At 39.0% G+C, this 23,977-nt stretch overlaps 1 protein-coding gene across 1 annotated transcript; it reads left to right on the top strand.

The window, feature by feature from the left end:
* Positions 1 to 1,359: 1,359 nt before the first annotated feature.
* psmd14 (proteasome 26S subunit, non-ATPase 14) lies at positions 1,360 to 5,967 on the top strand. Its single transcript, XM_051380215.1, has 11 exons — positions 1,360 to 1,489; positions 2,370 to 2,424; positions 3,156 to 3,227; positions 3,339 to 3,458; positions 3,605 to 3,675; positions 3,835 to 3,985; positions 4,149 to 4,256; positions 4,624 to 4,698; positions 4,782 to 4,907; positions 5,399 to 5,461; positions 5,793 to 5,967. Exons 2-11 carry the CDS (start codon positions 2,377 to 2,379, stop codon positions 5,889 to 5,891), a joined length of 933 nt encoding a protein of 310 aa, XP_051236175.1. The 5' UTR covers positions 1,360 to 1,489; positions 2,370 to 2,376; the 3' UTR covers positions 5,892 to 5,967.
* The last annotated feature ends 18,010 nt before the right edge of the window (positions 5,968 to 23,977 follow it).

Genomic DNA, 23,977 nt, shown 5'->3' with positions numbered 1-23,977 from the left:
AAGCCAATCGATTTAGAGACATAATTAATAATATATACCTAGATTGACTCTCAAAGGCAGTACAGAAACTAGTTTAGCGCATCATAAGGATGCACATCCTGGTTTCGACTTCTGAATGTATTGAATTAGGTAAGAGGTCCTGTGGGTGTGAAGCAGGAGGGAGGGACTCAGGAATGTGGATGATTATCTGCCCCCTTCTCATCCATTGAGAAATCAGGGAATTTGAAATTCCAGCAGCCTCAGATTGGCAGCTGACCTGTCTGTCCGACAGTGTGGCCTGTAACACTGCTGGGTGAGATTGTACGAGTTGTTCTGCCGGACTGGCAACTGTCAGGCAAGAATACATGAAAGCAAACAGAGAAGCTGTTTCACAAGCCCAGTGATGGTGTGGTTTGGCTCAGAGTTTGTGGCTCCTCGGGGAATAATGAAATGCTTGCATGTTGAAATATGAGAAACCATCCAAACATCACAGCCACTTTCATTCTTTTTAGTATTAAAACAGAGATGCTGTATATTATATTAGTGTTGTGTTTTATCAAGATGACACCGGTATAAATATAAATGCTTCAATGCAAGATCATCTTTACATTCAATGCCATTGTAAAATCTATAGCTATAGACAGATATTAGCATTAAGATATTAAGATTTAGACTTAGATATCCCAATTGCTGTTTGTGGGTTTTTTTGTGTTTTACCAATAGTCAACAAGATAAAATGTTATCAGCAGACAATATAAAAATATTATATTCGTCTTTACTTACAAAGCATATTGTAGTTTGTTTACAGGCATTTAAACTTCTATTAAAACATCACCAATTTAAAATATTCCTACTGTCAAAACTACAGATTTTCCAGAGCTCAGCTAAACAAAACTTATCCATTTAAGCTCCTATTTGCAGAATAACTGGACAACACAGAACCAGTGATATCAATTTTAAATAGAATTTGGAAATTATAGAAGCTTTTGGATGAGACAAAGACATCTAGATTTTAAAATGTTATACGCTGTAGATTCAAGATTCAAGAAGCTTTATTTATCCCGAGGGAAATTACTGCAACAGTTCCAATACAAAGGTGGTAAAGTAAAGTACTACAGGGTTAGAGTAAAAATAAAATAAAATGTATGTGCAGTAATCAGTTGTGTGCATTTGGCATTGATCTGCACGGATATAATTAACATCCTATCAGGTGAATAAGTTCATTATTAGTACCATTATTATTATTATTATTATTATTATTATTATTATTATTATTAATAATAATAATAATAGCAGCAGTATGAAATGTAATGACTGTGACACCCCCTTGTGTCTGGGTTCTGCAGTTGCCAGTCGGGCTACAACAAAATACGTATTAAGTGCGACGGAAGTAGTTTTCCTAAAAGAAGACAGACATTTCTGGCTGATTCATTGTAGCTACTCGGTTTGACTGGACTGAGCACAGAAACAGACTTTGTTTTTTCTGAACATACGAATTATTTGACAACAGGTAAGTAGACTTGCAGCTCTGGCACAATCAGTCGCTTTGATAAAAAACACGGTGAGATAAAATCAGAGTTTGTATTTTGTGGCAGCTCTTCTGGAGGACTGAGGCTAAGCTACAGGAAGCTAACAGTACGCTAACGCTTTTAGTAACGTTGACGGATCGTGAGCGACCCCAGTGGGTTTAAATGTCTCTTAACGCTACTAATACACTGCAGTGATGTTGTTATAGCTAAAACAAATACAAACTAAGTTATCATTTGAATGAGAAAGAAGATAAATACGTAGTTATTCGGCTCTTTATGACGTGTTTGCGTGACTTAGCCGACCGAAGCTAACTAGCGATTTGGTTGCTAACTGTGGTTTTAACTCAGGTCCTTAAATACACGTACAATGTCCTAAATACAACAAAAATACAACAGCTACAGGCCTTCACATCCTAAAGGACAAAAGTCAAACATGACTTCTAATCTATTAGTTGAATCTTAGTTTCAGATGTAACGTTAGATACACAGAAAGTGATCTTTTAAAAAAAGTCGATATAGCAAACTAACAATGTTTTTTAGTTATTGAAACCAGAGCTGACACAATGTTTATCACTTAACTTAACAGTTACAAGATCACTTATAATATTTACCCGACGATTAATAGCTTTAATAGTTTGGAAGAGGCCTGTTCTAGTAAATACACCTGTCACAGTTTAACTACCAAATCTTCGCTGAATCCTAGCACATACTCAATTATTGTTTATCATAAAGGAAAGTGATTGATACGCTAAATGATCTGGAAAACGTATGTGTAAGATGTCTCTGATATGTGATGATTATACAGATTGCTGGTCAGTTGTATGTTTTGAAGCTAATGACTTTATTGTGTCTGTTCAACAGATCAGATATGGACCGGCTGCTGAGGCTCGGAGGTGGAATGCCAGGGCTTGGCCAGGTAACACAAAGCTTGGGTTTTTTCTGCAAATAAAGAGCATAAACACATGTTTGTAATGGTTCCTGGTATAACTACAGGCAGGAATGAATCCCATCCTATTTCCACCCTGAATTTATTCACACCAAAACTCTTCTTTAACCTAAACCAAACCATTTTAAACTTTTTTGCATTGCATTCAAACCTAAATGTTTAATTTCTTATACTTAAAAAATAGTATTGGATAGTATTCAAAAAGATTTGGTGGTCCAAACTGGAAGCCTCTGTCCATAACGTCCATAATTGCATTGCATCAATAATATGTTCAGTGTTTCTAATAATTTAAAAAATATTGGAATGGCCTACCACTTGCAATATGGGAGTGCACTGCATACATCTCAAACAATAGCTTAAGGCAAAGCAAAACTGTGAAAACCTTTTAACTCTCCTTTCCTACTTGTGTATGTGTATCTGTAGGCTGTCATTTGTTATGTTTCTGTTACCTGGGGACTACAGATTTAAATCTGCTAACTGGCATGTTCACATCTTTTATTTTTTATATTGATGTTTATTAACATGCTCTGTCTCTATCTAACAAACAAATGATTAAATAAATAATTAAAATCTTAGAGATGAGAAAGTTATAACCAATTATGCATTACATGCCTTAAAATTCAAAATGTAGATGTAGTGTAGTAGTTAATTTTGCCAACTACTCCGTAAACTGACAAATAGACTCTGTTTTGATTCCTCAGGGCCCCCCAACAGATGCACCTGCTGTGGACACAGCTGAACAGGTGTACATCTCCTCTCTGGCCCTGCTCAAGGTAATCATATACACTCAACATTTTCTTCTTTTCTTTAAAGTGGTAATCTTAATTTTTGTATTTAAAATAACACTTCTGTCACTTCTCTCTCATGTATTTGCTCCACAATAGATGCTGAAGCACGGCCGTGCTGGTGTACCAATGGAGGTCATGGGATTGATGCTGGGAGAATTTGTTGATGACTACACAGTGCGAGTGATTGATGTGTTTGCCATGCCACAGTCAGGAACAGTATGTATATGCCCTAATATCAAGATTATGCATCATTGTGGATCTGCGATAGAAAATTGTTGATCTGACAATTATACAAGAATGTGTATGGTGCTTTTTTTTCCCTTGGCTCTTCATTACTAAAAGATAACATTTCTACCTCACAGGGTGTAAGTGTTGAAGCAGTGGACCCTGTGTTCCAGGCTAAGATGTTGGACATGCTGAAGCAGACTGGCAGGTAAAATGTTAACACATAGAGGTATCACATAGAATCTACATTCAAGTGTTGTTTAATTAAACTCTAATGATGAAGCAACACATTTCTTGGCTAAATTTTGACTTTTTTTTTTTACATATCCTCTTAACATGCTTGCTGTCCTGTCATATTGCTCATCAGACCAGAGATGGTGGTAGGGTGGTACCACAGTCACCCTGGTTTTGGCTGTTGGTTGTCTGGTGTGGACATCAACACACAGCAGAGCTTCGAGGCCTTGTCAGAGCGTGCCGTCGCAGTGGTGGTTGATCCCATTCAGAGCGTCAAAGGAAAGGTAAAGATGTGTGGATGCTGCAGAAGAACCATGTCGTACAGTAGCTTTCATTTTAGGTGCATTATACATGATCTATTGTATAATGATCTGCTATTAATTGTGAATCCAAAGTGAATACGAAATAAATGATCATTAACTGTTCTTTAATGTGTGTCTTCTACAGGTTGTTATTGATGCCTTCAGATTGATCAACGCTAACATGATGGTGTTGGGTCATGAACCAAGACAAACCACATCTAACCTGGGTCATCTGAACAAGCCCTCAATCCAGGTAACACATTGTACATGGCATCAGGTGAATTTCTTCCAAAAGGCCTCGAGGTGGTTTGGAGATGTGTCCCCATAAAATTTAATCCTAATTATTTTTTGACAATGGGCAGATGGAGCTGCAGCCATTGGTGGTCAGATACACATTGCGTCAGAGATCATCTTGTTACAATGAGAGAAAAGTCAACCGTAATATGAAACCACTTTAATGTGACTCAATCCTCTGCTGCTGTCAAAAATCAAAACAGGATCAGATCACAATAAAATAGTGTAATATTAACGCTAATGTTTTGTATTTGTCTCTCAGCACCTACAGGTTGTGTTTGTGTTATTACTTTATATATTTAACTTTAGGTTTCTTGTGTTTTCAGGCTCTGATTCATGGACTTAACAGACACTACTACTCCATCACCATCAATTACAGGAAAAATGAGCTGGAGCAAAAGGTTTGAGAATACACCTATCACAGAATGATTAGTTTGGGTGTTTTTAATTGAACATAAGAAAAATAACTCTTATTATTCTTTAGATGCTGTTGAACCTGCATAAGAAGAGCTGGATGGAGGGTCTGACCCTGCAGGACTACAGTGAGCACTGCAAGCTCAATGAGACCATTGTCAAGGAAATGCTGGAGCTGGCTAAGAACTACAACAAGGTACGCCTTTAGACCTTGTCCAGTCATCTTTTCAAACTCCTTTGAAAGTACAAATTACATAACACTTTAGAAGGCTTAAATTATCTAAAACAGCACGAAAGTGGGCAATAATTGACTACATGATTGTAGTAGATTGTAGTAAATTAGACTTAAACTGTTTATGTATATTGTAACAACCTTTTTGTAAGTACTGACGTATTTAATATTTTTAGTATTTACTTAAAAAAACGTGTAACAAACAAAATGACTGATCTATCATTTAATTCAACTGTTGACTCTGGTGCAGGACTCTCATTGTACTAATGTTGGTGCTCACTTGGTGCACACGCTGTATTTTACCTTACAGAGTCTGCAAGGCCTAAAATTATTTAAAAAATGATATGCAGTATTTCTTACTTCATAAAGCGGTGCATGAATACAAATTTGCATGTAGAGCTTGCTCCTGGTGAGCTCTCCCTGTATACTAAGACAATGATGTGTTTTCACCCCAGGCTGTTGAAGAAGAGGACAAAATGACCCCAGAGCAGCTGGCAATCAAGAATGTTGGAAAACAGGTAACAATTAAATTTCAAGCTTCAGATAAGATTAATGTATACAGATTATTTTACTCTCTTTTTGGTAATATGGCTACATCAAGGACAGTGTTTGTTATTGGTGTGTAGGCAAAAGAATGAGTGCAAGAGTGCATTGGGTTAAAGTCAGATTGTGCAGGCATGTCGGTAGCAGCAGAGGGATCGAGTTACTTTGATCATTAAAGTTTCCTGAAGTTTGTTATAATCAAAGATTTGTCGAAACAAACTGTATTTGTATTTAACATCTTCATCACATGTTTTTTGTCCTTTTTCTTTTTCTTTCTTTTCTCTCTAATTTTCTGTCTTCTTGCAGGATCCCAAGAGGCACTTGGAAGAGCACGTAGATGTTTTAATGACATCCAACATTGTTCAGTGCCTAGCTGCCATGTTGGATACCGTAGTTTTCCAGTGATGGCCCTGTGTGTATAACTGTTAATATTGCAACTCTTGTTTTCTTTTATATAAAATAAATGTATGTATGAAATGAAGACTTGTCTTGTTTGAGTCGGACACTGGTGGTGGTACCTTGTTTTACTTTCCTAGCAGCAAGTTGCATAATTCTAGCATGGTGTGTAATTTAGTTTGAATGAAAGTATGCTATTTCTACATTTTGCGTTTGCTTTTTTCTCCTTTTGTTAATATTTTAGACTAATTATGGAGTTTTATTTAAGTTATTTCTAGTATTTCTAGACAATCTAATGTAGGTGGAACACAAAGGTCCATCACTTGAGCTTCTGTTTATTCGTGTTATACCCATCCTAACCACTGGATGGTGTAAGAGTTTCAAGGTACATGGACAAAAGAAGTTGAAATCAAGATGGGAGTACATTGTATCATAGTTACTGTTTCATTCTCAGACAGGCTTGGTCGTTTCAGTTGAAGGTGATGTCACTTGAAGATTTTATGCAACATTTCAGCCCAGTTATAGTTCACCAGACTTCATGGGATTGTTTGACAGTTTGACAGAACAGTTGGCAAGGCAAAAGGCCACTTAAAGGGGAAACAAGACTATTACCAAAATATAAGATTAGAGACTTAAAGGACCCGTGTGTAGGATTGAGTGGCATCTAGTGGTGAAGTTGCAACCATTTGAATACAACTTCCTAGCATCTAGGAGAAACGATCCTTCTCTTTTGTTTGTCGCAGATGTTAGCACATAGTCAATTATAGGGAAATTGGTGAGTAATTACCATTTTGCCCAGAAAAACAGCTGATCAGCAAGAGTGAACTCTTTGCGTCTGCAATCTACAAGACTGATTTAGAAGTGAGTAATCGGCAGTGGCGACATGAACGACCTTTACTCTTCAATATTTCCACTGAGTTGCACAGGTGCCAGCTTTTGTAATCTTTTGCTTTTAGAATGGATAAACAAGAAGGATGGTAAAGACGTGAAAGATACTCCTCACATCTGGGGTTTGGTCCGAACAGATGCTGCACAAACTGTAGTTTACAAACCACTTGGATGAACATACCTTGATTGAAGAGGGCCCCTTCTTATCTGATACCAGCTTCCAAAGCATTTGCAGAGTGCTTTCTTGTGAGATATGTCATGTTCTGATGGTGGGAGCCGAGCCTAACAGCCAATATCCCTCTTAGTTTAGTACAGTTTGAAGGGAGAAAAAAAAGTGTCCATAATGGGTTCACAGGATCTCAGCCAGAGATGCAGCTTGTGTTGCAGTAACTCCAGTGACAGCAGAGAACATGGAGCAGATGGTCTTTCTCCACCCTGTCAAAGTATATACTAACTAGACAGAGAGTTATGACAGATGTGGCCCCTTGCCATTAAATTGACCTTAATGGTCTTCAGGTTACATCATTTTTTTTTCCTAACTGAAATATTTGCAACCCACATGGGATAAAATTGGCTTTCTATGAACACTCTGAAAAATTTTAAAATGTAGGGCTGTGAAATGAAACACCTCTCCTTGGGCCATTTGGGAATGACAAAGTAGGCCCCACCATAGTCCATAAGGTAAATTCATAATCCAAAAGTTGAGAAATAATAATACAAATTCTAAGATATTGTAGATTTATACTACAGCTAACCAGGTTATACAGATGTATCAACATGCTTTAAAAATCATCTTTGAAACACTTCTGATTGATCAAGACCAACAACATTAGCTTCCACTGCTTTGCATAGATATATTTATTATGAACTATCAATAACACAATGTGAAAGTACTCAATTCCAAGTACATGTCCTGGATTCAAAATTTAAAATGTTTAAGTTGTTATTACTGATGCATTACTGTGTTAGAGTTTGCATGTTGTAGATGGTTAAATTGAGCTAATTTTAACCACATTCTGTTGTGCAAAGTAACTAGTGACTATAGCTGTGAACTAAATCTAATCTCCGGAATGTAGTGCAGAGGTATAAAGAAGCATAAATAGAAATAGTAAAGTACAGATCCCTTCCAGACATTTTTCAAGACATATCAAAATACCCTGACTGATTGAAAATGGTAATTAGATTCCCCCCCACACAAAAACATTCTTTTTTTTAAAAGCAAAACCTTTATTTTTAAATGGAGGGGGTCAAGTGCTTGCTCATGGTGGTACTGTTGGGTCTCTGTAAATAATGTTATAAGGAGTTCGGTCTACACCTGCTCTATTTGGAAAGTGTCCTGAGATAACTTCTGTTATGAATTGGCACTATACAAATAAAATTGAATTGAATTGAATTGAATTGAATTGAATTGAAATAGAGAAAACTACCTTATTTTGTGCAGCTAATAGTTTGTATGACACTATAATGTATGTGAAGCTAATGGAAGCAATAGTTGTAGGTCTTGTTTAAGTGTATAAATTACAGTGATTATGTCCTTGCAGAGTAGGAAGATGAAAAACTTAAAAATGATACATAAAAATAATGATTCTCATTGATGGCATACACAGTAATCTCCCAAAAACTATGATTCCCTGAAAGGCATAGTCATAAAAAATCATATAAATCATTTCTGTATCCACACAAGTTTCATGTGGTACCTCCATTGTGTGTTTGAAGAGTTGAATCATTATACAGTACTTTCGTTATAGCCAGCTGAAATCATGGAGACATTTTCAGACTTGTGTCGGGAGATGTCTTCCTGAGATTACATGTGTCCTGCATAGAGAGCAACAACAACAACACAGTGTTATCTTTCTGGGTTTGCGATAAGAGACAAGAAAACTTCACTGTAGAACACAAGTCTGATCCAGCTTTTTTCTTGTGCTCAGTCTCTTTCTGAAAGCAGGATAAGATGAGCCTCAACTTTCTCCTGAGATGAGTCTGGAAGTTTGCTACCAGAAGTTTCTAAGTGCATGTATAGCCAGCTGATCCTTTGGGATTTGACTGGAGACTCACTTCAGTCGTGGTATTACATCTTTCCTCCACCTGTAAAAATCTACCTTCCTATCGCCCAAAGGAGAACCAAGTTATCTCGTGCTCCTTCGTAGCAGTCATTTTCAAATGAATGTTTTTCTCCTTGCTTTTCTCTCGTGGCAAACCACTTCCAAGCAGATGACTTAAAGGGGGAGGCTGTAAACAAGACAGCGACTTTAATAAACGCTGGTGCTGTTTGGTGTGGTTTTAAGAAGACAGATCACTCCCATGAGGCCACGGCCAAGTACCCAACAACACTGCCCCGCCTCAGTGGACAGCAGCCAGAGGATGACAGAGTTAAGGCTTTCTATGTGCGTGCTCTCATGGACAGTTAAGAGAGTTATAAAATGTGAACTAGCGCAGCATGAAAGATGCAGATAAGCCAATTTTTGTTTTTTTGTGAAGCGGTTAAAATTCCTTGTTGCTGAGTCAGAGTGTAATGAGGCGCTGAGGCACAGTGTGCTTTTAAATCCCAAATGATCTGTTAGAGAGCCTTCTCTTTCTGAGTTCATTTTAGACCTTGGAAACAGCTGTTGGCCAAACACAATGTCAGTTTATTAGCTGTTCTGGATCTTTTGATCATATCACATGATCTTCACCAGCACCAGTACCATTTGGCACACACTAACACACACTCATGCCCCGCTCAGGATAAGTTGTAACTACTTTGGTGATTATCAGACTTTTCATATAGTGCCACCATCAGTAAAGGTTGAATTGTTGTTCCATCAGCCACAGCTGTAAGCTACATTGTGTTTTCTGCTAGCAAGTGTTAGCACGCTAATATGCGAAACTACGATGGTGAACATAGTTTACATTATACCTGCTTAACATCAACTAGCATTAGCATTGTCATCGGAACATCTAACTGAACTTAAAGATGAGATAGTTTTGTGACCTTCTCTCTTTCTTCTGCACACTACTTTAGGTGGAAGGACTGTGCATACTGGACTACATATGTGAGAAAATGTGAGCATTTGTGCTTGTTCATCGTTGCACATGTATGTGAATTTTTGCATGTGTCAATGATGTCCTCTGCACATCTGGAGGAGCATATCTTTGGGGTAATAACTGCTCACCCATCAACCCAGATGTGTTTTCACACAGTCTCCATGGAGCACTTACTGTATCCCAACTGTGTTCCACCTTTCCTCGCTGCAGATTAAATGTGACCAAGCAAAGTTAATGTGGACTGTTTTGGCATTTTAGTGTAAAGCAATCTGCCAGACAGCTGTGTTATATCAGCGGAGTCTGACTCCCTTCTTGTGTACGCTGCCCCATCAGACAGAGTGCCCTTAACCTGCAAAGATCTTCACTTTCTCAACACATCTGTTCAGCCAAGAAATAAACAGATCTGCACCCAGTGCTTAAGTTCAACTCAGGGCTGCAGTCTCATACCTGCAGTGTTTTCTGGCATATACTAATGTATACAGCGTGTGAGAAATGGTGCCTGCTACTGTAAGAGGGTACATGACATTTGGGTATGTGGAATGTAGAGTGTATTTGTATTTAACTCTGAATCAAACTCAGAACCAGACAGATGACTGGGATTATAGTTTGAACAATCAGTAATCGTCTGCAGAGCCAGCCACATCCCAAGGAATTACTGGCAGAAATGGCAATGTAGTCATTCTGGTTCTAGCATGCCTATTCAACCGCATTTTGCCCTTAGGAATACTGGTGTGACTGTTTTGCTCCTTAAAAGGGGTGAATGAAAGCAAGAAGACTTAGTGTAGCTCTGTTACCAGGCAGAATACTTTAAAGGGTAAGTTAGACAGAAAATAAGGAACAAAAGTAAAAGGAAATAGAGGGTGTGGTGATTAAAAATTATGAGACAGAGACTCTCTCTGTGACACTCTGTGTTGTTGTGGCTTTATAAGACAGATTGACCTGCTCTGACTTCGACCCACAGAAATGATTCATACATGAACTCTGTTGTCTGGACTCAAAGCTATGTCACATTCATTTTTTATTTTATTTTTTTTACTTCAACCAGTATATTGCGGTCAATACAATTGGTATCAATACATATTTTGTTGCAGTCTTTTGTGAGTCCATACATTCAAAGACCTGTCAATCAGTTGGGGACTGATATCAGGCCCCTACCCTGTGTTTTAACCTTTCGTGGTGGTGCCATTCTTTTGTTTACATTAGAATCACAGTTGTATCTCCAATGTTTGACTTTAGACTTTAGCTGGAGTTACGTACTCAGTGAAGCACACTTGTTGATGGATGAGGTTTAGTAAAAATGCAGGGTCCATAGTAAAATAGACTTTGTAACATCTCTATTGACTCCTTCAGGGCTTTAAGACAAGAATCAGCTGCAAGTTGCCATTTCAGCTCTTCCATGTTTAGAAATGTTTTCTTGCACAATGAAATTCAGATTGGAATTTTAAAAGGCCTTTTCAAATGCAGGTTCTCCTCGAGTCTTTGGAACTGATGCATTCATGAGGGCTGGTACGTAAAAGCAAGGAGGACAGATTTAGATTTCAGAATCATGAACACTGTATGTTGCACCTTTCGTGAACTCAATTATTTTTTATTTGTTTTTGACTTTTTTCCTCCAGTATTTTTTCCGCATGTGGTTGATTGCAGACTGGTTAACATTGAGGGATTAAATAATGAAGTAATTTGAAGTCATCTGAACTGAATTGTTCTCTACAGATGTTAGTTTAATGCAGCAGCATGGATGGGGAACTCTTTGTCCTCTGGGCTGTGTCAAACTGTGGTAAACTGTTGATTCCTGGGAAAAGGAAACACTGACTAAGACTCCATTTGTTTTCAGGCATGTGCAAACAAGCTCGGGTTCTGCAGGGAAGGCCAGTGGCAAAAATTCAGAGCTGTAGCCACACAGGGAGTCTACCGACCTACCATTTCTTATAATTATGTGAAGTCATTTCTCCCCATGTTTGCCCTCTTTGTCCATGTTATGCAATGAAGCCATATGCTTCCAATCCACAGGAGAGAGTCAAGAGCAAAAAAGCGTAAGAATTTACAAGAACCTCTTATCTTCCAAAGCACAGATAAACATATCAGGGAATAGCCCCCCCCCCCAAGAGTTTGTTTTAAGGTGGCTTTTGAGATATTGGATAGACAAATGATGGAAGGGAAGGATATGATAGTGAACAAGTACACAAAGGCCATCCGGGGCTGTCCAGAACAAACGTCAGTGATAATTAAATCCTTAATGTTTTTAATCATGAAGCAAGATTTTTTTGGACAGTGGAGACAATAAATTAGCTCACTTCATCTCCCTGGAGAGATGTTTTTACTCCTCCTTCTGTGCTGTATGTGTGTATGTGTGTGTGTGTGTGTGTGTGTGTCCTTGTGTGGGTCTCCTCAATTGTTGTGCCCCAGAGCTTTTGCTTTAGTGGTTGAGGTACAGTAATGACAGTAACACCGTGCCATGGTGTTGTGATGTTAGTCGTTGCCCTAGACTACATTTCCACTCATCTCTGTAATGTTACTCAGTGGTCTCGGAATGATGATGTCACTGACCGCAGAGTTTCCACCACAGCATAGGGGCCTGCAGAGATGAAACATGCTGTGTGTGTGTGTGTGTGTGTGTGTGTGTGTGTGTGTGTGTGTGTTTGTGACGTGCAGTCAGACCAGCTGGGTTTGCAGAAGGAAGAGGGTCGTGTTGAACAGAGCCACAAAAGAGAGGTGCTGTTTTCATTGGTCTAGTCTTCAGGGACTCTCCGTCTGGGCCAGTGTTATTTAAGTCAATAATGAACTCTAACATATTCACTTACACACACACACACACACACACACACACACACACACACACACACACACACAAACTGTAAGCTGTTCTCCATCCCATAGTATGTTTACTCTTCCTCCTTTAATTTATGGTTGCATAAGACATTTGTCCTCTCAGAATGGCAGTAATGAGATTTTGATAGTGAATTGTACATGGGAAATGGAACCAGTGGCAAAAACGATTTTAAAATGATGTATCTCACGCATAACATACGTATGTTCTTTCATAATTCAGTTGGAAGTATTCCCAATTGAAGTTAACTTTGGGGAAGACTGAACGAATTGGAAAAATATTTCTGGGAAGTTGATAGAGTCGAACAGCTGTTCTGGTTTGTGTCCATCTCTTTCCTGTAATGCAGACAGTTGTGTGAAAAAAATGAGCCTTGTGAGTCGAAAATGTCAGTACTGGAGATTTTATTAACCTAATATTTCTGCCACATAATGAGTCACAGTTGAGTTTGATGATGACAAAATTATGATTTTAAGATTTTACTTATTACTTTTAAGGCTCTTCATGGCATCTTCCCTATGTGTCTGACCTCTTACTATATGTGCTGATTTGTAAAATGAGAGCCTCAGGCAGTAGTTTCTTTTTTGTTCCAGAGGTCTGGTTAAAAACTAAAGTTGACAGAGTGTTTGCTCTGGAACAATCTGCCAGAGGAAGTCAGGTCTGCTGAGTCAGTAATCTCCAGGTCCGGTGTGTAACATTTAGGAGGCTCTATTGGCAGAAATGGAATATAATATTTATGTAGGTATGTTTGCATTAGTGTATAATCACCTGAATATAGGAATTGTTATATTTTTGTTGTGGTTGAGCCTTATATATCTACAGACACAGCGGGTCACCTTCAATGGAGACCACCGTGTTGAACCGCAATGTTGCTAAAGTAGCCCAGAATGGACAAACCCAACACTGGGTCGTTCGTTTTTAACATGTTTTATTTAATTCCTTTAAAAATGTTTTTCATTGACTTTTCATACACTGTATTAGTTTTTATGCACCAAATTGTTTTTATGTTTTCTTTTTGGATTTTGAAAAATTCTCTATAAATAAAGATTATTATATTATTATCTAAAATAAATGGAGGCAAACAAGTAAAGGATTTATTGAAAAAAGTAAAATGAAAGAGTCAAAATAAATTTGGAAAGCCCTACAAGACAACCCTTTAAGATGATAATAAATTAATTTCTGATCACATTTGGCTACATGATATTGTGCATTTACAACTGTAAATCTATAAATGGTACTAAACTAAACTGTAAAATCCAAAACTGATTTTCAAAGGTTCTTCCTATATATTTTCATATATTTTTACAGAATGTACAGAATTATTAGTCAGTGTGACCTCTCCTCTGTGGTTTCTCCTTAGAAACCTCCAGACTTCCTCTTTGTTTCGAAGACATCTCCACAACAAACACAAACTTTCACAATGCCTCTCCATGTAATTGTCCCAGCAGAAGTTATATTTAGATTGTACTGTACCTAAATACTTCTGTGTCTAGAGGTCTTTTAATCCATTTCTGCAATGTTTAGTTCAACTATAGTTCACACTGATATACAGTATCTACATAAATATCAGGAGAGACATTTGTTTTCCATATAGATAGGTATTGAAAGGTGGTTAATAACTGATATGTCACTTCCTCTACCTGTATGTGCACGTAACACCTGTTAATGTTGCATCACAGTCTCCAGTGAGTCAGATGAACGGCGGGTCACATGAGCCTCTATAATGTGTAAAAATGTGAAGATGTTCTAACTTTTCACTTTTGAATAAGGTACTGGCTTGTGGTCTGTCTGATGTCATCTGCTGGATGCCTTCAGGAGAGGATGAGCTGTGTAATTATAGGAGTTTGGAAATGGAGAAAGACATCAAACACATAAACATGCACATACACACTGTGATGATGTCGTGCTTGTTTTTATTGGAACTGATCATCTATTTAACAGTCTTCAGAGATGCAGGATGAGACAGATAACCTTGAGTTGACCGGTTATGTTTCGTTTTCGAGAATAATAACAGTCAGCCATGTGAGGCTGGGGCCAATGTTTTTAAGAATGTCTGACTGAGTTGATTGTTGCAGCTTCGTTATCCTCTTGCTTGTTACATTTTCTCGTAAGTGCAGCACAGATCAGAAATTTCTGTTACTGGCACAACTGAGTAATGGAGTAGTAAGTCATACACCAAACTGTTCTGGCTTTATTACAAGATGATTTTGTTTCCAAGAGTGTGAAGTTGTTTAATAGACTTCTAACTCTACTTTTCTAAAGGAAAACAGTTCGGGAAACTCCTTCGGTTCATTCTTAATGTTTTCTCCATGCACAAAAGTATTCTGCTGGGAAATAATGTAATAAGGTTTGTCGATGTGCCCGTCCACATACTGTGACTCATTCTCTCACAGCTTGGTTAGGATTTTTTTTTGTGCTGCTTTGCCATACATGTGAGTCACAACCATCCTGGAGTATTGCCAGAGCCTTTGCCAAATGAGCCATGGAGTTTATTATTGCAATAAGTTTGCCGTATTTGGCTGTCAGTCTGAAAGGTCAAAGATGCACTCCAGTAAACTGTTAACAGTCACATTCAAGTAGCAAACACACTGTAGCATTGAAGTGTTGTGGTTATAGTCTTTGGCTCTCTCTGGCACAGCCAGTAAAACATCCTGCCATTTCCCTCAGAAAACAGCACTGTGCAAATGGTCTGAGGAAGGCTGCAGTCAGTCTCATGTGGAGCCAAATGGAGAGAAGAATTCAGACTGAGACCAAAAAAGGTAGTGGAAAGAGGAGTGCGGGGGATGGTGACATGAGAAAAAAAAGAAAGGATAAAACAGTAAGGTGGAATGATATCCTCACCCACGTAAAATTATTCTTTGATGATGCTGCTGTGATATAACTGCCTCTACTTTCCCACTTTCCACTCCGTGACATCAACATGTGAACAACTTTAAGTGTGGGCACCGACCCCCTTGTTGGAATTAATTAAGACTAAAACAGTAAATCCAGTTTTCTTTTACTCTCATGTCATAACATCGCCAGATATACCATGAAAATCATCTTGGCAGATACTTATAACACGTCTGAGATATCCAGTTCATCACAGTAAACATTAAGTCAGCATTATCTTATATCACAGTTAAAAAGTTACATTGCATATAAATGCAATACTAAGGGGTAGATTTAAGATTTTGTTTACAATATTTGGCTTAATGGAAGCATGTAAGTGTTAAATAAAAGAGGCCTAAGGATTGAACCTTGGGGAATTCCACACCTGTCACCACTCGGATACATACATAATTGAACAAATATGTATGTGTAGTGCTATCGTTCAGGCTACGCAGTAAGAAGCGCCCCCTTTATGTAGCCAAGCAGAAAGTAAGGGAGTGGATGTTAGGGGGGTGGATAGGCATGGGAGCCTTTTAATTAACTGTAACCATAATCTTTCCCTGTCCTTAACAGTGTTTTAGCTGCCCAGCCTTAACCATACCCAAACTATAGTTTAGGAACATAAATTAAACATAATCCAGGGTTTTTCAGAATTGTATAACATCAACGTTCTTGTCTGCGAAAGGTTTGTAATATCAGTACTTGTCTGTCTATGCAGGAGAAATCTCACCTTAAAGTCCCAACATCATCACCACCCTACCAACGCTGAGAAATGCTATTATATCCCTCCTGTTATCCACTGGTAGAATCATTGTCTGGGTGTGAACTGTGACCCAAGCTTCACTCAGCAACTACAGGAGACTACTCATCCACAGCTGCTCTGCCCTTCCGCCACCATCTCCCCCTCTGAATCAAGCCTCCCCTGCCCTGCTGTGCTCATGTTGGCACGGCTGATATAGAGGCCTGTGTATCATTTCTAGTAGGGATGTAAAAACAGAATACTAACACAGGTGTGTCTGAAAAATCGAAGTCAGGGAGGAAAGACTTGGCTGTGGTAAGGATCACAATGAAGTACTTCTTCAATTCTTGTTTCAAGATCCTTAGGTGACCACATGCAACACAGAAATGTGGCGGAGGCTGAGAACAAACATCGGCTTACTTTGCAGACTGTGTTTGCTGAAGTGTCTGTGTATTTCTGTGCATGTGTATATTTGTGGAGGTGTCTGACTATGTGTGTGTGTTGAGGGGACTGTGGTGGTCTGTACATGAGTGCTTTCACCTCCACACAGGCCTCTGTCAGTACGTCTTCTATTTTTCTAGCTAAGCAGACCAGTTCAGGCTCGAGTCACTCTGTGGTTCCTGCACTTGCATCTCAAATGACAGGGGTTGTTTTCTTTCTGTTGATCATTAATTCCCACCAAGCCCAACCATATAATGTTAATAGGATCAGTGTGGCTTGTCATGCAATTCCCAAAACAGGCTGACCTCACCTGGGATGAGGCAGGTGGGCCTCCTCTTGTATACAGCCCCAGGTGAGCTGGTATGTTCATGTCGTCTAGACGGGAATGGGTGAGTAATGGTGATGCTTACAGAAAGGTACACAGTTAATGACATTTCCTCTTACTAGTTTGGAAAGTGTGCCCGTATCATCATCAGGGCTCAGTTGCGGAAAATATTTAGGGGTGATACTCTATGAAAGGCATAGCTGGATCGCATGTCTATGTATGTGTGTTTGTGGCACACAAAAGTGCCGCAAAGGATTGCTGCATTGGCGGGGAAATAGTTTTGTATTTAGGCAATAATAGTGCACATTGGCAGAGAGAGAGAAGGAAAGTGCAGACAATGAGAAAAACACACGGCAGAGAGAGGGAGAATTAAATTTTTTCACATTCTATGGTCTCGTAAACCTTCATTCTGCTTCCCAACGGGGTCGGTACAGTAAAAGTCTGCTTAACATCGGTCATGTCTTCAGGAAGTTTTGGGAGGCTGGCAGTAAAGCTGGAATATTCCCTGCTCTGAGCTGCTGTATGCTGTTTGCATGTCGACATACCGTAATTTAGAGACAACAACCTATTGTCAAACAAAACACATAGTGAAACAGAACATAATGCTTTCTCATTAAGGCTAAATGTTTTAAAAGATGTGGGGAAAATACCACAAGTAAAACAGCTAGGACAAGGATCCAAATTGGCTCAGCATTTTGGGCACAAACAGCTTTTGCGGCAGAAAGGAATTAATGTATTTAGTCATTTACAACAACGGCATCTTTGTGTTTTTCTTTATATGCTTTGTCTGACTGTTGGCTGGCTTATTTGAATCTACATTGGTCTGTTTCACCTCTCCTGAAGGCTACCAAAAGTTCTGTTCACTCAAAGCCCCTCTTTGTCTCCTTCTTCCATGAGCTTTTGATGACAAACTGCTCAGTGAGAGATGACGAAGCAGGCAGGTTGTTGCGAAGGGGGCTGAGCTGAAATGCACGTCGCAGACAGACACCAACAGTGTGAGCAATACAACTGACCAAGGTCAGGGTAGAATTATTCTCTACCTCGCTGCCTTTGGAGCTTACTGTAAGTCCTTTGGAAATGTGCCCTGTCTGTGTGAATATCATCACCTTTCCACTGACAGCCTAATCAGGAATTCATTAATGTGATGAATTGTAGTCTCTGTTTTATAAGACAATCAGTCTTAGTTGGTGTGACAACAGGAAAAGGCACAGACGGTTTCACATGGGTCCCAAATTCTGTGCATGTCTGCGAAGCTCATTTTGCAACACTAACAAAGTCACTACTTTTTCATTTCAGCGGGTAAACAAGATGCAGACTTCTTTCCTCTATTTTTCCCGTTGGCCTTAAAACCACAAGGACAGTCTGGGAAATTAACCCCACAGGAAAAGCACAGCTCCTCCTTTTCACATTGAGTGAATTCACCATGGCCAAACTGTGGATTGTGTGTGAGGTCACAAGTTAAAGAAGGACACTAGTAGCACAAAGTGTACAATTCCATCAAGACCACATTTCCTTGTTCTCTCTCTCTCTCTCCATTCTCTCACTCAAAAACACTCCAGACTGCAGAAATGGAAACACACGTGTTACCCTGTTAAGGTTGTGCTTATTTACACCTTGTGTCGTGGTGTGAAAACACAGACAAGGTTTCCACATCCCCAATTGAAGGAAAAGTGTAACGGAAGACTGCTGTCCTAGAAATGGCAGCACAGCTAATGTCCAGTTTGACTGGTGGAGGTATAAACTGTGACTAAACTGAGGATGCACAGCTGTCTGCAGAGGTGGATGGCGTAGGTCAGCATTCACAAAGCTTTGAAGTAGGAGTGTTGTTCCTGGATCACATGGACCTTAAAAAAAGGCTGAAGAGGTTAGAGACCTCCTCATATTCCACCTATAAGCAATGTGTCTTTTAAAGTTAAGAAAAGCACAACATGATTACTTGTGTCTGAAGGTTGCCACTTGTGGTGACAAACCCACAGAGAATTATCTTCAGTTGGATTATTTCTTCATTGTTTTGTTACACCCTCAAATTTAATGTTCTGGTTTGCTCTCTGGTTTGCTCTCACCACTCTTATCAGCAAAAAAAGCTCTAAAAACTACCTGCCCAGCACCGAATTGGGGCATTTAGCACCTAAAGAGCCAGAATTTTCCCTCAGGAGTTGGAGACCAAAACGTGCTAAAAGGAAAATTTATATTGGACTGTTGCTTTAGATTGATTGGTGTGTAAATAGGCAACTGTTTGCTAACACGTGTTCCATATCAACTGCATCAGGTTATAACATTAATGTTGTGTTCATGGCTTGTTTCTGCTTCCCCCAAATGGCCAAAAAATCAGTTATTGCACGTTTTAGTCTGAAAATTAAGACTTAACCTGAAAGTTTTAAACCGAAACATCCATGTCATTGTAAACCTTAGAAAAGAAAATGGAGAAACAAAGATTTTTCACATTAAAAGTCTCTCCTCTGCTCAGTGTATTTTCAAATAAAATATGCTTGTTATTAAGCAAATTCATGCAGTACCCTACTGAACATTTTCACTGCTGGGAGGAAGAACTTGCACTGTACTATGATGTTGTTCCCCTGTTTTGCTTTTAAGAAAAAAGCTTTTTTTTAAATAGAGGCCATGATAATGAATTGGACACCGTAATATTAGCTATGGTTTCACTCTATTTTTCATCCTTTTTCTTTGTCATTGTAATGGATTACAGTTGCCATTTTTGTATCCTGATTACATAACTCCATTAGATACAATCTGTTACTCCACAAGCCTTGCACGAATTGAATGTTAAAATATTTTGTCTGGTCCCTCTGCTCCTCCTCAGGACTGACACTGAGGTTACCTCATCTCAAGGGTGTGTGAGTGTCTTGTGTGACTCAACATATAATTCAGTCGATGAAGCACCACCATCAGTACCCTTCACTTGTCAAGTCAAACCCTCTGCTGTCACTCTCCAAACGACCCCACCCAATCTGGTTTCCACGGTAACTCTATTGTAGCACCGTGTTGTGGAATCTTGGGAAGTGCTTCGTCAGAGTGTTCGTCTCTACACGGGCCGTGCTCCCAGCGACCTCTGGCATTTGTCGTCAGTAGACCAGCAGATGCTCTTCACATCCTGTGCAGAAAATTCTGACTGATTCAGACTTGAGCGATGACGAGAAGTAGTCAGACTGCTGACAAGCTCAAATTATGTTGCTCAACCGTTTTCTATTCTCTGCATAGCTGTTTGGAGTATGAACTTCTGCATAACTGTATGTTTTCTATGTCATGTTTTCAGGCTTTTGACTGCACGGTGCATTCTTCTGTTCATATTTTAACTGAAGATCTACAAATTCACAAATCCTACCACTTTTAGAACTCCAGGCAGGGAGCTGGAGGCAAACAGCAGGAGGAACTGCCAAGAAATGGGTGTGACAGACAGACGGACGGTCATGGTCCCTTTGCTGCTCATCTTGTCCTCCACCCTTCTAGTACATAAACCAGCCCGCATACCCTGAAACTTTCTACCTCTCCTCTAAACCCTCTCAACTTTCTTTCCACCTCTATATCTCTTCAGACAACCAACACTCCTTCCCCCAATTATTCCATCCAGCTGTGGCCATCTGGCTCTCACTTTACAAACTGCCCGTCCACAGTTTGGTGAAGCCGGGGTGGAGAACCACACAGTAAAAACAAGCACTCCCAGGGCTCTACATTTGTTAATGCTTGGCACACATTACAAAAACCTTTTCAGATTTGGAAAGTGTTGGAGACTCCACACAAAACAGCTGTTTTTACCAGTTTTATCTCTTTTAGTCACTGAAGCACAAACACACCACTCACTGGTTAAATACTGGCAGCACATGAAGTACACAGATTTGTCTCTTGATAATGAGAAACCCTGAGGACCACATTAATTTTTTTTTCTCTGTTTACTTAAAGAAATAGTTTGGGGGAAAAGGCTTATTTGCTTTAAACAGAGCCAGGCTAGCTGTTCCTCCTGTTTCCAGTTTTTATGCTATAACCTTCTGGCTGTTGCTTCATACTTACTGCACAGACGTGATAGAAGTAAGTTATCAAAAAAGCAAATAAGTGCATTTTTTTCATTAGAAAAAACATTGTCTTTAATATTCAAAATGTTTAACATCGTATCTCACCAGCTTTTAGGGATTTCTCAATGAATTGCTGTACAGAGTGAAGATTTGCTTGCAGAAACTGTTTCGGTAATCTGTGACAGTGAACATCATCTTAGCTGTTTTTTGGGGTCAAAGATTGCTTTGATTGGTAGGTAATGCACTGTAGACCTTGCAAATCAATCTAGCTTAACTAAATTCCCATATAGTGTAATGGAACTTGGAAACAATAAATACAGATGCCATGTTAATTACAATTGATTGTCTAACTTGTGACCCTGACCAACAGAAAAGTAGGAAAACAAAATCTGAAACACTATATGGTATACTCTGCAGTTGTACCAGTTCCAGTTTTCAAGGATGATCGGATCAGGTTTTCACCCCACTAAGCTCCCAAATACAAATCACTCACAATGAAGGTAAACAAAAAAATTACTGTGAAAACAAGCAGAGAGGAGATACGTTTTGTTGATTTATGTATGTTATGTATGGAAGACAGGGAGAGAAGAGATGAGGTTATTCACTTTGATATAAGCCAGGCAGTCTTCCAGAGGCTTCGATGTAGACAGCTCATAAATCTGATAGTGAGACCTAACAGCCCAGGAAATTAAGCCATGCACCAAATACACCATTCTAGTAGGAACTGTCTCTTTTGTTCACAAATATTTATACATAGCACTAGTTCCTCCCTATACTGCATAAGTGCACATTTAAGGAAAGATGTGTTGCATGACATCAGTAAATATGAAAATTAGACTTTTGAAAGTAACACTTTAGATTCTGCAGCTTGAAACTGTGTGTTTTGGTCTTCCACAGTTTGGAGCTGTTTCACAAGTGGAAAGTATGTGGAGGCTTTTTCCACACAGGAGAGATTTGTGACTCAGTTGCACTCACTTTAAAAACAAGGACAGTGTTTTTGCTGTTTTCTTCCTCTGTTTCCCCAAAACCATCTGTTTCATTCTTCAGCTATCAGCTATGCCCTTTGACAGGAATTCATACATCGCAGTCTCACACACGGTAGCTGTTCTCCAGACCAGAACCATGAGTACATTTAGTGGAACCAGCAGCTCCTGCACCATGACAAGACCAATGCAGCGTGCTGTGGTCAGTTTTATTATTTTTTTTATCCTTTTGCACATTGTTTTTGAAAACCTTTCATTTCTTGGCAGAGAAATTAACTTCCCATAAATGAATCCCACAGACACTTGATGGGTACTTAGCTATGACCAACCAACCATCAACCATGTGAAGACAGTTAAACCACAGATTTTGTTTTATTCTACAACATGCCAGGTTTTAAACACAATACAAACTACAGTATATTGGGCTTAATGGCAGGGTAAAGTGTATATATTGTTGTACTATGCATCTGGAATTATCTATTAAATGCAAACATGCAGCCATAAAAATAGCCTGTTGAATACAACTACCCACTCAAGTGTAAATTTACTTTTATATGTGATGTGTGATCAGCGTCAAATGCGTTGAAAAATTTGCAGAGCATTAGAGGAATTAGAGGAATATTGGAAATTCAAGTAGTTAATTAGGTGCCAGAATGTGATGTGATGTGGTGTGATGTGATGTGATGCATTTCATTACAAAACACATTTATTATGTTAAATTCATCAGAATACAATTGATTGTCTTTAAAAACAGAAATATATTTCCTTGATCTCTCATACTTCTAAGTAGCTAGTAGCTTATTTTAGTCAGTATATGAGCAGAAGCACAACCAGGTTTCAAATTGGGCATTGCACTGGATTTTGCTGGGAAATGTCATGCAGACCAAATATAAATTATGGATGAGAGAAAGTGCTTCTTTTTTCTCTGTAATTCATAAACATTTGGCTACACCACACAGATGACGAATGAAGAAAGCAAAAACACAGTGATGGATGTAGAGCAGGTGGAGGGGAAAGAAGGAGTGTGAGTATGTATATGAGGTGGGAGGTGAATATGATTGCGGTAAGACTAGCTGAGGTGTTAAGTAATGCTGATTAGGCACAGATTTAATTGACACATTTTTGTGACACCTTAAAGTAGACATTTCTAGTCAATGTGGTATCTAAAAATCACTCAACAGACGGAAGAAAAATGATGATGATTGTGTTTGATTTCTCAACATGGACAGACAAACATTGTGGTGAACTCCTGTCTGGACAGCAGTAGGACAGACAGTCTTGAGTTACACTATTCCTCATTCATCAACAAGCTGCTGTGCTCAGACCCTGGAAGTTTTTGCCCAGGAAGCAGCAAAGTACACTTACTGTATATCACATGGGCCTACAAATGATTTGAAAAAACTTTAAAGTTATAGATATGTTATTATATTATATTATGATAATTGTTGTAGCAATATTTTGGGAACTGGGAGTGCTTTAACAAATCATACACATGTTTTACGTGTTTTTATAGTAATTTTAAAAGTCATAAAGAACATTTAATTTTCACATTGCAGGGTTGATTAACTTGAACATAAATCTTATATTCCCAGAAAAGCCCTGATTTAGCCCTGATAACACACCACTATTTCTTAGGGACTAAGATCTATAGTCTGTCTGGCACTTAATTCAAGTTTCTAGTGAGCTGTAGTTTGTGGTTTATTAATATGGTGCATGTCATTTCTCTATCACAGCAGGATCCTGGTGCCATCTCACCTTAACGGATCTCTGCAATGAACAGACTTCAGATGCGCATTCATCTTTATAACCTGATTTTTTGTCTTCTCTTTTGGCTTCTTTCTGTTCATTGAAAGTAAAGTATCGAACGTCAGTGTTGCATACTCGGGCGGGTCATCCAAGCTCCAGTCAAAGCCCTCCCCTTCAATGGGCTGCAGCGGTGTGTCCGGGTATAAAACCAGTGCGCTCCCCTCTCCTC

The sequence above is a fragment of the Dicentrarchus labrax genome, unplaced genomic scaffold (assembly GCF_905237075.1).
Source record: "Dicentrarchus labrax unplaced genomic scaffold, dlabrax2021, whole genome shotgun sequence".
Taxonomy (NCBI): Eukaryota; Metazoa; Chordata; class Actinopteri; family Moronidae; genus Dicentrarchus; species Dicentrarchus labrax.
The sequence above is the reverse complement of the archived record's forward strand: the minus strand, read 5'-3'. Positions and strand labels throughout refer to the sequence as shown.

Coding starts and splice junctions, on each gene's coding strand:
- psmd14 (XM_051380215.1), top strand. CDS start 2,377: ATGGACCGGCTGCTGAGGCTCGGAGGTGGAATGCCAGGGCTTGGCCAG. Junction 3,986..4,148: donor TTCAGAGCGTCAAAGGAAAG/GTAAAGATGTGT, acceptor TGTCTTCTACAG/GTTGTTATTGATGCCTTCAG. Junction 5,462..5,792: donor TCAAGAATGTTGGAAAACAG/GTAACAATTAAA, acceptor GTCTTCTTGCAG/GATCCCAAGAGGCACTTGGA.